Source organism: Macrobrachium nipponense, chromosome 26, assembly GCF_015104395.2.
Source record: "Macrobrachium nipponense isolate FS-2020 chromosome 26, ASM1510439v2, whole genome shotgun sequence".
Taxonomy (NCBI): domain Eukaryota; kingdom Metazoa; phylum Arthropoda; class Malacostraca; order Decapoda; family Palaemonidae; genus Macrobrachium; species Macrobrachium nipponense.
The window spans coordinates 41930197-41947146 of record NC_087215.1 but is presented as its reverse complement, the minus strand read 5'-3'; the positions used below and the strand labels follow the sequence as shown (position 1 = coordinate 41947146).

Genomic DNA, 16950 nt, shown 5'->3' with positions numbered 1-16950 from the left:
GCGAGAGTAGCAAGGAATATACCGCCTTTTCAGTGCCCAAGGGACACTATGAATTTACGCGAATGCCTTTCGGTTTATCGGGCAGTCCGATGACTTTTACCAGGTTGGTGAACACAGTTTTGCACGGGTTATTGGCAAAAATGTTTTTTGTGTATATGGATGACACCCTGATCGCAACGGACACGATCGCGCAACACCTGAAGTGCTTACAGAAGTACTTAGGAGGCTTAAATTAGCGGGGTTGAAAATCAAGTTAGCCAAGTGTTCGTTCTTGAAAAAGCAGATCACATATCTAGGTCACGTCATATCTAAGGAAGGGGTTAGAGTAAATGACGATAAAGTCAAAGCAATAGCGAATTTTCGCATCCCCAGATCAAAGAAAGAGATTAAGTCATTCCTGGGTATCGCCGGTTTCTTCAGGAGGTTCGTAAAAGGGTTTTCTAACATAGCAGCTCCCCTAACTGATGTTGTTGCGGGAAGACGTTCAATTTCAATGGAAGGAATCCCAGGCGGAGAGTTTTCAAAGCTTAAGATGCGCTAATGAATCCCCCGGTTTTGAAGTTTCCAGATTTTAAGGAACCTTTTACATTAGTGACTGATGCAAGCCAGGAAGGCATTGGTGCATGCCTTATGCAAAAGTTTGATGGGAAATTTCATCCTATAGCTTTTTATAGCAGGAAGTTCAGGACAAAAGCAGTAACAAGAAGTCCATGGCCACCATAGATAAGGAAGCCTTTGCAATAGTGTCGAGCTTAGTTCATTTTAAAATGTTACTGATGGGGAATAAAGTAGAAGTCCTTACAGACCACAAACCGTTACTTGATCTTTTTAATAAACCCGATTTGTCTCCCGAAAAGAGCTCGATGGTTTCTAACTATCAGAGATTTTGATGCAAAGCTCAAATATATAGAGGGCAAATTTAATGTTGTCGCGGACGTTTGAGCAGGAGTTTTCATGACGTGGAAGGTTTCCAAGTCGCGCAGGTCACTACGAAGCCATACAATGGGATATACCCCTCATAGAGCTAAAGCAAAATGAAGACGAGGTCTTAGCAGATGCGAAAGCATTTCTGAGAGGGGAATTAGTCAAGAAACGTTATAGCTTGCCTTTTTCGGGTTTGGAGTTAGAAGGAAATCTGTTGGTTAGGAAAATTAAATATAAGTTGAGAACCAGTGAAAGTAAAGGAGATACGACACAGATCGTAATTCCGAAAGTCTTAATTCCAGTGGTTTTAGATATAGTTCATTGCAGGTTCGGTAGTCCTCACTTGGGAATAGAAAAAACTTATGATGAGGTTCGGGCTAAATACATTTGGAAAAATATGGGTAAAGATGTGGAAAATTTCGTAAGGAATTGTGCGGTGTGCAACGCATGTAAGCCTGCTAGGACAACGTCATGCAATTTAGGATCGTATCCTATACCGAGTAAACCTTTTCAGAGAATACATATGGACGTCTTAGGGAATTTTTGTGAGTCTAGATACGCGACAAGTACTTGCTAGTGATAATAGATGAACTTACAAGGATAGTAGAAATTTTCCCACACTTAAGCATAAAACAGCCGAAGAAGTAGCAATAGCATTCTTCAATGGTATCGTTTGCAGATACGGTTCACCCGAAGTTCTATTAACCGACAATGGGAGGGAATTTGTGAACAAAACCTTGGAGTGTTTAGCTGAATTCATGGGAATACAGAAAGTAACAATTATTCCATACAGACCCGAGGCTAATGGGTTGTGCGAACGAGCGAACAGGAAAGTGCTCGAAGCGCTCAGAAAAACGGTAGGTGGTAATGATAGAAATTGGGACAGATATATTAACGTTGTTAGACATAGCATTAACACCATGGTTAGCGATTCAATTAAAATGTCCCCTTTGAAGCTTTGTTTGTTATCCAGCGCGAGGCACATTTGATTTGTTAACTACGCCTCACCAGGGGGAGGATACAGTTGAAGCGCTGATATCCACAGCGAGAGAGAGACACGCATGTCTTAGCCGTAATCTCGAGTCCACAACCAGAGATATGGTTCAAAAGAGTATTAGTAAATCATCTGATCCCAAGATCAATGTCGTGATAAGGTATTTTAAAACTTAACGTGAGAAATGAGTTAAATTACAACTAGGCCCGAAGTTTTGAAGGTCCTTTTAAAGTCATTGAAGAGAAAATTGGAATAGGTTTGTAGTTTTAAATGAACGAACAGGTCAGTCGAAGCTAACACATATCTCGAAATTGAAAAGAATTGGTTGTGGCAATTAATATATGATCGCGCAATTGCATTCATTTTTCCTTTTTTTTCTTGTGTGATCTGTTTTTGTAATTTGATGACAGAATGGCTTTGAAAATTTTTTTTTTTTTTTTTTTTTTTCTTTTTTTTTTTTTTTTTTTCCTTCTTCTTTGTTTTCCTTCGAATGTTTTTCTCTCTTATTGTATGTAAGTCTGCGGCGTTTTGGCGTAAGATTTCGGGGTTAATATTTTTCGGCAAATGTTTGCTTTAGCTGAGAAACGAGATGGTTTTTTTTAGCGTGGGGTCAGTAATTAAATAGAGGAATTATTTATGTCACCTAGTTGTGTTTTATTATTAAGATGATGGTTTATGTATAATGAGATGGTTCTGGGGGTGTGCTTACGAAGATCAGTACTAAAACATTTTTTTTTTGAGAATCATGAGTTTCTAGCGTCGCGAGTTCTGATTATGCTGCAATGCTCAGCACCTGACGTGTTCATAGGTGGGTTTCTTTTTTGCTGAAGTTGCTGTAAGGAGTCCGGTTGCGAACCTTCCCTTTGGAATTGATGACTCGGGGATTTGCACGGTTTTCGGAGATGCCGATTATGACATTTCACGAGAACGTGTCATATAAGGGGATTTTTTTTTTTTTTTTTTTTTTTTTTTTTTTTTTTTTTTTTTTTGTTTTTCTTCTTGTCGATAGGGTTGCTGCGCTAGCAGATTCTGTAACGGTACACATTCCTTTTTGGGAAAAGATGTTGAATTATATGTTTTTTTTTTCTTTCTTAACGTCGTCCGAGATGATTAAACAACTGATGGTTTTCTTTTTCTTTTCTCTTATGTGCGCTGTGTAATGGGGAGGGGAAAGTTCACTTACTATTGTTGTATTATCTTATTTTTATTTATTTATTTATTTATTTATTTTTTCTCTTCTTTTTCTTTTCTTACGAGAGATGTTGCAATGAGGGTTAAGCTCTAAATAGCATTTATCTATTAGATAGAAGATATAATTTGTCAGGGTATGTGGGTTGGATAGAAGGGGTGTTCGTCATTATTATTTTATGGAGGCTAGTTATATATAACCATAAAGGGGTTTTTACTGTTAGACTTTATGAGTTCTCTTTCGATAGTGTGTTTTGTCAGATATGGGATTATTTTGTGAGAATTCAGTAGGTAAAGATTTTTTGGTTTAGCGAGGAATTTTTCTTTTTCTAATATTTGATTAGTAGATTGAATATATTAATTAGTGACGAATTTGTGGGGTAAAACAAGACTTTAGTTATTTTATGACCATGTAGACCTTTAAATACGGACACACAATGACTTTGGAGAATTCCCAATTCTACGTGAGGATGCCAAGGGAGACGACTCGTTCTACATGACCAAGATTGATTGATCAGTCTACACACGAAGGGCATTTTTGTGGACTGCCTTGGCAAAGGATGAGATGTCTTCGATATAATTTCTGGGATAAACCAGGAGTCTACAGTCTTCGATGAGGCGGGTGCGAGTAGCACTTTGCATAGAAATAACGGGGTGGTGACCACGTTTACTTCAGTAGAAAACGTCGAATCTACAGTTTAGCGACGGAGGGTGTTGGATACACTCACGAGGGTCGCAGGTGCGCTGATAATGGCGCGTGCTGAGTTGTTTCGAGTTGGGTTACGTACTCGACCTGAGTCTACAACAATTCGCTCATTCTACAGGGATCCCAGCTGTTTGACAGTTCCTGCAGGATTCTTACAGACTTCTTCATGGTACTTAGTCGGCGTGTCTACAACTCGTCGATAAAGGTGTTTCACCGACACCTTCACGAAGCCATAAGGCGGTTTCGAATCCCGCCTACAGTGGAGTCCATTACTGTCCCGCCACTCGAAGATAGTGGTGAAGATGAACCTTTTTTTTTCGATGACCGCTATACTATACCAATAGTAATGATCATGTTAGCCGCTATACTGATCGCCATTTGTGTACTTGGAGTCCTTAAACTTTTATGCATTCGACGAAGCACAAGTTCTCCAGGCAAACGGAGGTGGCTCTAAGTCATGTGGTACAGTGATACATTGGGCATTAGTTGCCGATATGGTGTGAGACGGGAGTGCATTATTTTCTTTTTTGAGCCAGCCTCTGGTTTTATATATATTGTAAGACGCTTGTGTGTCTAGAGCTAGGCGGGTGCTAGCATTAGGGTAGCCGAGCTCCTCTAAAGAGGTGAAAGAGGGGGAATGGCTAATAATATGTTTAAAGTGTTTTATATAATAATAAAGTCACATAGCTCTGCTTGCCTAGAGACAAGGGGTGGTACACTGCAAAGTTCACCGGAGAGAGAATGGTATTTGCTGAACAAGCAACTTGTCTCAGAGGTCGTTCCCCGTTTGCGAGGCATGTGCATTCGTTTGTACGCGTATTACAGGCCTACTGGTTCAGGGTACTTGTGGAAGACGCATTCTTTGTGCAAAGGAGAGAACAAGCGGTTACCCCTAAGTGTCAGGAGAGAACGCCCATCGAAAAGGTAAGACACGTTCTTTAAAAACTTAGAAAAATCTGTTACCTTTTTGGGAAAAGAGAGAGAAAGTGGGTGGAAATATTCTCTTTACGTAAATACTTTGAAAAGAGTGACGTGTGGTGTCTATATAACTATTATCTTTATTACAGATGGGTCCGATTCCATGGTTGATTAGGAATGGGATTCTCTAATTGACCAATACTAGACAGTGTGACTTGTTTGGGGTTTGAGAGTGTAACCTTAGTCCGGAAGGTAGAATGTTATCTTATTGGTTTTCTTTATGGGCAGATTTGGGTATTTGCCATTATGACTTGTTAATCATTTTGTTCTTTGGGATAACCAATTGCTTTGGGAAATAAATGATATTTTTTGTATATTTACGCAGTCTTAATAAGCCTCGTGACATCTTACAGACAGGGCACCGTTGGCAACAGGTAAGAGTTCCCAGTTTGTGTAGTTTAGGGAATAGAGGGGGGGTAATATATATATATATATATATATATATATATATATATATATATATATATATATATATATATATATATATATATATATATATATATATATATATATATATATATATATATATATGTATATGTATATATATATATATTGTTCAAGACATTAGCTAGAAATAATGAAAGAAATAATCTTTAACCCAAGTTTAATGAATCCATACGAGTTGCCCCTTCGACTTTGGAGGAATCCATTCTCCTTTTTCTTTTGAAAAACCATCCTCTTCTCCCATTGGTGCTTAGAATATCCCCTGCAGGCATACTGGGAGGAGCTATCCAGGAGAAAGCTTGAAAAGGCCTTGAACCCAGGAGAAAGGCCTCAGAAGAACACCAGACCTCGGAGAGGCCAGCGCTCTTGCCCTGACCAGACGCCGCCCACAACCCGCCCTCTGGGCCTGCTTTTCCATGCTTTAGGAAGCCCAAGTATATTTTTAAAGTCCATAGTGTCCCGACTTAGAGAAGAACACATCCTGCATCCTCATTAAAGGTACTGTACGGGAAATTCCATTTCAACCAGGGAATTGTTTTATCTTTGTCTGTATTTCATTTCATTTTCTAAGGCAACTTGTGCAGTGTTTCATTCCCCTTCGCCATCTGGGCTCAATTCTGTAATTACTCCCCTGTGATACCAGTAACATTCCCCTAGTGAATTAAAGCCACGAAATAGTTTCTGCTGTGTAAATTTCCCAGTCATTTCATTTCCCCCTGAGTGGCCTTTTGACTGAGAAAAACAGATAGTAGAGTTTGCCCCACATGTGCCCTGCCTCATGCTTATGCCCCTCTACTTGCAGACAAATGCTGTGCCTGGCTGTGGTAGAACTTGGAAGTCCTCACTTTCTCCACCAACCACACAACTCTCACTACCCCAATTGCCCTGCAGCTGCCGCACCAACAGTCCCTGTTTGGGCGCCAAAAAATAATGTGGTGGGATCACAAGCTAAAAAAACAAGTGGCAAAACCCCAACCTCACACATAACAACAAAACTCAACAACACAACAAAAGACCACTGCACAAACAACACAAAAAATCGCAACAGAACAAGCACAACAACTCTAGGCAAACAACACTAACTTAACAACACCCAAACAACAACAAAAACACACAACTCAGCTGAATATCAATGCCTTCACTAAAATGCTGCCAACACTACTGTCTCTCACAGCTTCTGACTAAAGACTGAATGAAAAATCTAACCAAAAACACAGAACTCTGATCTCTAACAGCACCAGCAGACAACCCAGAACTCACCAACAGCCAATCCAATCGTTAACTACCCATCCAGCAATTACAGCCCCCCCTCTCTCTCTCTCTCTCTCTCTCTCTCTCACGACGTTGTCAAATGCAACTCCATAACTCCTCCATATCCTTAATACCGTATACAGTAAATATATTAATAAAGCTTTCATATGGGTGCAGAAAGGACTTGAAAGTTTTTTTTTTTTGCACTATGATGTTAGTAGACTAGCTGTATGGGTCTTTAAATCATTGCCAATTCCATGTCTCTTGGTTGGTGCTGGAAATCTGGATCATGACCATCAGTCCATCATTAGGCACTGGTACTTTTAACACAGGTAATACTAGTGAGAACAACTGCAGGTACTATACGGCTCATCCTACTATTTTCAACATTGTGGTTTAGGGTGAAATAGTAGTGAGGAATTTTAACATGACTATATAAATTAATGAAGTGTTTCCTTTCAAAGCATCAATAACTCCTCAAAATCTGTTAGAGGTCAAATTTTGCAACAAGTTTTCTATTGGTCTTAGTAATAATAAAATAGGTAGAAACCCATCCAATTTTTATGGAATACTTTGGAGAAGATAGTGGTTCTAAATTTTTTCTTTATTGAAGCCTTCAAATCCAGTGCTGGAGTTGGAATTTGAGTTTACAGGAGATGGAAGCTATGAGTTCACAGCTTCCACCGAAGAAAAAAGAAATTGAAATTATCATATCTACTAATTCAAAAAAAAATTTGCAGGCACTTGGTACTTTTAATTTGATTAGCCCCACGATTTTGAAAATCTTACAATGGCCTCATATTATTGAGAGCACACATAAGAGTGTATGGGAATGAAGGAGTAGATGCATTACCAAAGCACTTGCAATTGAAATGTTTCCCAGATTTCCACTTTAGTACAAACCCCAAATTCAAGATAATAGGCAAAAGAGCTGGAACCTGATGTATAATTTGGAGTATACAGGCAGTCCCCGGGTTATGATGGGCTCGGCTTACGACATTCCGAGGTTAAGGCGCTTTTCAATGATATTCATCAGAAATTATTTCCAGGGTTACGACACCTCCAACACTGATCTGGCAGAAGAAATATGACACCAAAAATGCAAAGTAATCAATATTTGAAGATTTTTTTAATAAAAAATGCAATAAGAATGCAGTTTACAGAGTTTATAATGCACCCAAAGCATTAAAAGTAAGGTTTTCTTAGGATTTTTTATGATGTTCCGGCTTACACGACGCTTTTCAGGTTACGTGTCTCAAGAACGGAACCCCCGTCGTAACCCGGGGACTGCCTGTACTGCAAAATGCCCAAGAGACTGAAAGGTACATAAACCCATGGGTTTTAAAAATCAACCTTTAACAGAAAAGTTCTATGATTATTGAAGTGATGATGCCAGATGCATCTTTGCAATAGTTCTTGAAGGAGGCATTAAGTTATGTAAGTAGAATGGTTTATCTCAAAACAGAAACTAGTTTTCTGCAACAGTCAAGTACAGTATTTGTTGCTATTTTTTATTTTAAATTAAGATTTGATCTTGATGTAATACCTTGCAATATTCAAGGTAAGATTTAAAGCAACTGTTAAACAAAGAAATGTGAGCAAGAACACAAAAGGGATTTTGACGAAGGAAAAATCTATTTCTGGGGGAAGACCTGTGTGGTCCGGTGAAAAATCCCTGTAGCTCATTTTTCAAGTATAAATATATCCTAAATATACCAGAGAAAAAACTAGCATGGTATGTTGAAGTTACTACCCTCAGCGCGAGCACCCAAAGGGCGTCGGTATAAGTAAAGGGGCGAAGTGGAAGCCACTACTCACAGGCCTTCTGCCAATTAGAGGATTCCTTTCCAAAATCCCTCTCTTAGAGAGAGCCGTTGCAATATTTAGGATATATTTATACTTGAAAAATGAGCTACAGGGATTTTTCACCGGCGAACACAGGTCGAACCCAGAAATATGTCTTGAAAGCCATAAACTTCCATTACAGATGGGCATTGGTGACAAACAGGATTGTTATACCTACCAAAAGGAGTTTCTCTCAACGCCTGATTAAACAGAATCATTGTCATCTTTGACAAATGCAAGTAAACAGGTGACAACACAAACTAAACCTAAGTATGGTGCTTAAAGCCAAGATTCTGATACAAACACTAGTGTGCAATATGTTATAAAAAATGCAATGTTTGACTCACAATAAGTAGCAAAATGCCATACCTTGTAAGGAACAGAAGGTGTGGTTATAACAACTTGAGCTCCATGTTCTTGTTCTAACCGCTGATTAAAAACATCCATGTGAAGTAGTCCTAAGAATCCAAGTCTCCAACCCTGACCAAGAGCTGCACTGTAAAAGAACAATTGTAATTTCCATGTTTTCAATTATGGTTACAATATCCAGAAGCAGATGTAAATTATACAATGTCCACAGTTTATAGTATGTAATTAGGCTAATGCTGTAAACTTCAACAGTAATGGTGGAGTATCTTCAAAAGTAATTTTTTCCAGAATAAAATTTGACATTAAATAATGTTGGAGTGGATCACCAAGGAAATAATATATAAAATGTGTTGAACCAATAACAAAAATTTATGGTAGTACATAACTAAAACTGCTGCTATCAGGAAAATAAAAACAAATCACATTTATCTTTTCAAGGAGAAATAGTTATAATTTCACTTTCGTTAATGTATATATTTTTACTTTCGTTAATGTATATATTTTTATAATAAAATAAGTTTTACATATACTTACCAAACAATTACATAGCTGTAAGCTTTCTTACCTGGCAGTCAAAAATTCAAATTTCCTAGCAGTGGTGAAGCTACCATCTTTCGTGTAGGTGATACAGGTCCCGCCCACTTTCGGAAATACCAGGTAATGCTGAGCTAACTACTGTCAATTCGTTGAGATGCAACGTCCATCTGTGGGGAGGAGGGAGGGCTGTGATTATGTAAAAATTTGGTAAGTACAGGCGGTCCCCGGGTTACGACGGGTCCGGCTTACGACGTTCCGAGGTTACGACGGGTCCGGCTTACGACGTTCCGAGGTTACGACGCTTTTTCTTAAATATTCATTGAAAAATCCGCCCTGGGTTACGACGCTGACGCTTCCGACGCGTCCGAGTTTACGACGCTTTTTAAAAAAACACATACTATGATAAGATACGAATCCTTTATAGTTTAGCACAGTTTCTCTCTCTCTTCTCTCTCTCTCGTCTCTCTCTCTCGTCTTCTTCTCTCTCTCTCTCTCTATACTACAAAGATGTATGTTTTTTAGTATGATAAATATATGATTTACTATTTTCAAATATTAATATTAATTTATACAGCAATAATATCAATTCATTAAAGAAAATACCATAGTGAATTAGTAGATTTTTAGCTTATATTTAAAAAATTATGGAAGAATGAAGGAAATCCCAGTCTTCTTGAAGTAACTTCCAGTAACCTTTTTCGAGATCCAGGTACTAAAACTGTCAGCTATATATCAAGTTCTGTGACAGCCAGGAGGGGGAAAAGAGCTGGGGGAGAGCAGCAGTGTTGCAATCACGTGGCCTCTGACATTTCTCTCTCTCTCTCTCTCTCTCGCTCTCTCTCTCTCCTCTCTCTCTCTCTCTCTCTCTCTCTCTCCTTCTCTCTCTCTCTCTCTCTCATTTACTGAGACTCGAGATTTTTTATGTACTTGTACTATTTGTTTTTAATACTTTCAAATAATAATAATAATAATAATAATAATAATAATAATAATAATAAATAATAATTGAAAAAGAACCCACAAATTCAATTTGTAACTTGTTTACTTCTAAGTATTTACATTAAGTTTTTACTCCACACTCGAGTACTTTCAGGCCCTTCTGTGGCCCATTCTCAAGAGATGTTTGGGATGTTAGCCTGGGTCAAGGCCCAGCAGTCTTCTGGAACTTCTTCTCGTTGTGCTGTCATTTATGCGATGGCTGTTTTGGTTTTCTTGAGATTGCCAATCCCCTCTTGTCGCTCTGATATCCTGAGCTGATGGTCAATGGGATTCACCCTTGTGGTAAGGGTGTGGTCACCGAAAGTCTGTTGGGCAGGAAACCTAATCTCCAGGTCAGCAGGTCAATCTTAGCTTCTTTTAATATCAAAGCTCGGCTTATGGGATCTTCTGAGGTAAAACCTTTGTTTCCTTCAATTACTTTGATCTCTCTGATAAGCGCACCTTCTACTACCCTCCTGTGACTAATTTTTTTTTTTTTTTTTTTTTTTTTTTTTTTTTTTTTTAGTAGAAGGTGCGCTTATCAGAGAGATCAAAGTAATTGAAGGAAACAAAGGTTTTACCTCAGAAGATCCCATAAGCCGAGCTTTGATATTAAAAGAAGCTAAGATTGACCCTGCTGACCTGGAGATTAGGTTTCCTGCCCAACAGACTTTCGGTGACCACACCTTACCACAAGGGTGAATCCCATTGACCATCAGCTCAGGATATCAGAGCGACAAGAGGGGATTGGCAACTCTCAAGAAAACCAGAACAGCCATCGCATAAATGACAGCACAACGAGAAGAAGTTCCAGAAGACTGCTGGGCCTTGCCTTGCCCAGGCTAACATCCCAAACATCTCTTGAGAAATGGGCCACAGAAGGGCCTGAAAGTACTCGAGTGTGGAGTAAAACTTAATGTAAATACTTAGAAAGTTAAACAAGTTACAAATTGAATTTGTGGGTTTCTTTTTCAATCGTCAGAAGAAAACTGAAAGAAGTTTTTGTTTGGTTTAATAATAATAATAATAACTGTAATTACAAATTCATGTGATAGTATATTAAAGAAATACAATAAGTACTAATCTATCCATGTCACTTTTAATTAAGGTTATCTCTCTCTCTCTCTCTCTCTCTCTCTCTCTCTCGTCTCTCTCTCTCTCTCTCTATCTCGTCTCTTCTCTCTCTCTCTCTCTCTCTCTCTCTTTTGCCACACAAGATAATAATGTGTCATACCAATTTAAAAAAAAAAGACCTTGGTAACTCCCTCCCCATCTCTTTACGCTGGAAGCGATTATAAACATGAAGAGATAACCGCCTCCTGTCTCTCTCTCTCTTTCTCTCTCTCAGCATCTCTCCGGCATCAATCTGTACTTCCTCGTCTCTCTCATCTCTCTCATCCTCTCTCTCTTGACCGAGATGAAATAAATTTTTTATGGTACTAGTATGTAAAATGTTTATTGATAATTTCAGTTATTTAATAATATAATAATAATAATAATAATAATAATAAGTAATAAAACTTTAATTACAAAATTCATAATGGTCGTATTTTAAAGAGATGAAAATGACCTTTCCATTTCACTTGTAAGGATAATTCCTCTTTCTTACTGAGATAGAGAATTTTTATGGTAGATGCACGTGTTTATTATATTTTCAAATAATAATAATAATGATAATAATAATATAATAGAAGTAGTAATAATACGATAACTAATTTCAAAAGAAAATTCTTCCCTTTGTCTTTTTCTGTATCAATTTCCCCCACCTCAACTCGAGTGACACTCAAGCTTAACAATGCCATACAATGGTCAACGAATTTATGGTTTTATGTAATCTCTCTCTCTCTCTCTCTCTCTCTCTCTCTCCTCTCGTCTCTCTCTCTCTCTCTCTCTCTCTCTCTTACTGAGATGAGATCAGTTTCATGGACGTGTATGTAATAAGTTTATCATTAATATTATTCAATAATAATACTATAAGGTACAAAATTCTATCTGAGTACAGTGGTACCATCGAGATACGAAATTAATCCGTCCGATACGGCCTTCGTATCATGATTTTTTCGTATCTTGGAACACATTTTACATGTAAAATGGCTAATCCGTTCCAAGCCCTCCAAAACACCCCAGTAAATTACATTTCCAGGCCTAAAAACACATGTTCTAGGGTTACGACGGAAGAAATATGACTCCAAAAAGGCAAAATACTGTAACATACTGAGTAAATATTTCATCTGCATGCAATGTTCACCCCATTTTTACTGCATATATTAGGACTTTAGCATATGTCCCTTATCAATAAGCCTAGCCTATGTTAGCGGTTGCTACTGTAGCCTAGTCTATGATTCTGACATCTAAACCTAGGAGCTAAAAGCTTAGAATATGCCAATAAAATGTATAAATAATCAGTATGTACTCATTTCAAATAATTATTAATTAATCATTAACTATAATACACAAACAAACAAAAACAAACCTTCCAATCAATTGTTTACATTCAGCTCTTACCCGTCTTACGAGAATCGAACGAGCGCCAAGCAATCATTTTTCCTCACAGCACACAGTAAGCCATAAATTGTCATTAGTATCTCTCTTCAACTAATGAAACCACCAAACAGTATAATAACCATCATTTCTATTCTTTATTCTATCTTTACCTAATGGAGATACCGAGTTACTGACAGCTATAATGAAACATACGTATACGTAACGTAATAATAAAAAGAGAAGAATTAATTCTAAAATTACGTATTTGTTGAGTCTGATTTATTTTATATTTTATGATATCTAATTCACAATTCTTTTTATTAAATGTATTGCATGTACTCATTTCAAATAATTATAGTAACCATTAACTATAATAAACAAAAAAAAAAAGCTTCCAAACGTCTGTTTACATCCAGCACTTACGAGTATCGAACGATCGCCAAGCAATCACTTTTACACAGTAAGCCATAAATTTTCATTATCTCTCTTCAACTACTGAAACTACCAAACAGTATAATAACCATTCATTTCTATTCTTTATTCTATCTTTACCTAATGTTTTTTTTTTTTTTTTATTAAATTATTGCATAATAAGTTTTTCCATTTACAGCAACCTTTTACCAATAGAATACTTAAAGCAGAAGGGTAGAGGCTGACCAATAGGAGAGCAGGACCTTATGGGATGACTAGCATCAGGAACCAATGGGAGAGCGGGAGGATGGTGGCGAGTTTTACTCAGTTGCGGCGCGGGAGTTTTAAAATTGTTCTCGGTGGTCCGGGCGAATCTCGGGAATTTCACGCAACAACCTTTCGTATCTTGAAAACTTTTCGTATGTAGAGCAGTAAAATTTTTCACATTGGCTTTCGTATCTCGAGTTTTTCGTAAGTAGAGCCTTTCGTATCTCGAGGTACTACTGTATTTTAAATACAATAATCATTCCATTTTCTCTCTTTTAAATACTGTAAGGACAACTCTCTCTCTCTTCTCTCTCTCTCTCTCTCGTCTCTCTCTCTCTCTCTCTCTCTCTCTCTCCTCTCTCTCTCTCTCTCTCTCTCTCTTTCTCTCTCTCCCACAAGATACTTGTCATACATTTGGTGTTTCTATTTCTTCCTTTTATCTCTCTCGCTCCTCAGCAAAAGAATTGATAGACAGACAAACATAATTGCACAGTCCTCTCTTTCTCTCTCTGGAGAAATATATGTATTTATGGGAGGGGGAAAAAGTTGCCTACAGACGTTCATTTCAATCTATTGAAACCTAAGGAGTTATTTCTCTCTCTCTCTCTCTCTTGTATTTTAATGAAAATATACAGTAATTTGTGAATACACAGTGTTGCACATGAAAAAAAGTAAATTAGTGATAATTTTAGATACAGCCCTAAGAAAAATTGCAAATTAGTAGTGAAATTTTCCCTGTGGACATGTTTTCAAGAACGTCGTTCCGGCTTACGACGATTTTCGGGTTACGACGCGTCTTAAGAACGGAACCCCCGTCGTAACTGACCACGTGACATCACTAGTGGGGCTGACGCCACAGCTTCCCTCTAACTCAAGGAAGCGGCAACTGTCACTGGCAGAGCAATACAAAATCACTGACCTTGGCTACCAACGAAGACGAGGCCAGGAGGAGGGGGGTAGCGAGCATCCGTGAAGTGTGTCAACAAACCCTCCAAGGACGGAGAACCCCGTAGGGCCATCGACTCCCAAAGCGCTGCCATCTTGGACGCCTCCGACTCCGCAATAAAAGATAATGATGAAAAAGCCTCCTCCCTCTCAGGAATCAAATTAACTCCTGAAGAAGGGGCGACATTACAAAATTCAACCTGAGGGCCTCCCAATACTTCCAACAACAAATCAATGGAAGAAAAGAATGGGGACAAAGCATAACACTACTATGGGGTGTGACCGCAGCAGGAGACGAAGCATCCGGAAGAGGAGAAGAAAAATCCTTCCACAAAGGAAGAGTAGAAACCCTACGAAGCTCCCTCTTGCTATAAAACAACTTCCACTGCTCTTTGGGCCACGCACGGCATTCCGTGCAAGGATTCGTTATTGTACAAACATTAGAGCGACACCTACTACATGTGATGTGAGGGTTGGTTGCAGCTGAAGCCAAAAAACGAGAACACGGAAAACCTGAAGTTCCGGGGCACATACATTGACAAGGCCGAGAAGGAGCAGAGGAAGCCATAATAACATCACACACACACACACACTAAACACAATTGAAATGGGCAATGAACCGGGTACAGGCTGAGAGAGGTCAAACACAACTCTTGCCCAGGCAGTAAAGAAAAGACTGATGCGGTGGCATAGGTGCATGGTCCTTGACCACTCTTCACCCGATATACGCACGCATTGCCAGATCTCACAAGATTCCTTGCTTTCATCTGCGATTTAACCAGATCCAGCTAGGCGCTAGAAATGATCCTATGTTAAGACCGAAGGTTTGTTTGCGTATGAACAAAATACTTTTTGTGCTACTGAAGAAAATTTAATGTTCCATCAAGGTTGGGAATGTTTTAAGGTTAATCGGTTGGCAAGAACACAAACAATAATTCTGTAAACTACCTTAGATTAATGGGAACTTAAGTGTGTGAGCATAATCTACACGAACCACCTTTCATAAACTTTTTCCCTATCTAATGGATAAAAGTGTCCAGGAATTGCATGTGATGCATGATTAAGCTATGTAAAAAATAAGGGGTTTGTGAAGACATGGATGTGTTATATATAAAATTTATATTCTACAATATTATGAGATATATCTACATTAAAAATACATGTTATATATATTAGTCATGAAAGCATTGTAAATAAGCTTCCTTAGCAAACATTGGCTTTAATTTTAAAAAATCAAGAAAATTGCCAACATAACAGCTTAGGCTAGAAATCAAAAGGGAGTGCTGTATATGTTTGACTGTGGACTACTATCTTGAATCTTCAAGTGTAGGCTACATTGTGGGGCCTTTTGTTACTCTTAAAATTTTGCTTCTTACCTGAAGGCCTGACCCCCAAAACATCTGATAAGTAAGATGTTGTTTAAAAAATGCAATAACAGAGAAAAATACCTGAAGCATGTAATGCATATTGCTAGTAATAAAAAAGAATAAACAAGGAAGAAGCAGAGACTTACATTTATATATGTTTTGTTTAAATACGTATTTCTTAATTTTGTTTTATACATTTTGTATTCTTTTTTGACATAGGGTGAGATCTACTGGCATCATTTCTTATATCACTGATGTGATCTTCTTTGTAAGACTTCACAGAATCATTTGTCACCATTATTAACCTCTTACGCCGATTGGACGTATTAAACGTCGAGTCAAAATTCGCGGAAAAATACTTATAGGCCTACCAGCCGAAAACTTTTGTATCACGTTCCTTGGGGATGCTGGGAGTTCAGGGATCAAGGCGTTGTTTGTTTACAATCGCTACGCAGCGGCCAAGCGCGAATTTCTTTCTTATCACACTAAAAAGTATCAGTGACACATCTCTGAATTATTTTGTCACTTTGACATAATTTTTGCACCATTTTAAATTATCCTTTACATGAAGTATTATATATGAAAATGTGTGCAATTTCATGTAAAATACAACAAAAAAATACTAATGATTGTAGCTTTTATCAGTTTTGAGATATTTTCATAAAAATAACGATAAGTGCAAAAATTTCAACCTTCAGTCAACTTTTGACTCTACAGAAATGGCCGAGAAACGCAATTGTAAGCTAAAACTCTTATATTATAGTAATATTCAATCATTTGCCTTCATTTTGAAACAAATTTTGACGTCTCTAGCCAACAATATTTCGATTTATGGTGAATTTATGAAAAAACTTTTTCCTTACGTTCGTGCGATAACTCTTCCGATAAATTTTTTCGTGCGATTGTCCTAATGTTTGCAACCCTTTTAAATTTGCCGTTACATAAAGTTTTATATATTAAAATGTGCGCAATTTCATGGCACATACAACTAAAACAACAACCCATGGTTGTAGCTTTTATCAGTTTCGAAATATTTTCATATAAATAACGTTAAGTGCAAAATTTCAAATTTCGGTCAACTTTGACTCTACCGAAATGGTCGAAAAACGCAATTGTAAGCTAAAACTCTTATATTCTAGTAATATTCAATCATTTACCTTCATTTTGCAACGACTTGGAAGTCTCTAGCACAATATTTCGATTTATGGTGAATTTATGAAAAAAAAAAAATTTTCCTTACGTTCGCGCGGTAACTCTTCCGA

General features: G+C 37.8%; 1 protein-coding gene across 1 annotated transcript in view; it reads right to left on the bottom strand.

The window, feature by feature from the left end:
- LOC135199648 (translation factor Guf1, mitochondrial-like) overlaps positions 1-16950 on the bottom strand; it is a 324533-nt gene that overhangs the window by 81306 nt on the left and 226277 nt on the right. Inside the window, exon 8 of the mRNA XM_064227805.1 lies at positions 8700-8826. Within this exon, the coding sequence (XP_064083875.1) occupies positions 8700-8826 (127 nt within the window). The remainder of the gene's footprint in view (positions 1-8699; positions 8827-16950) is intronic.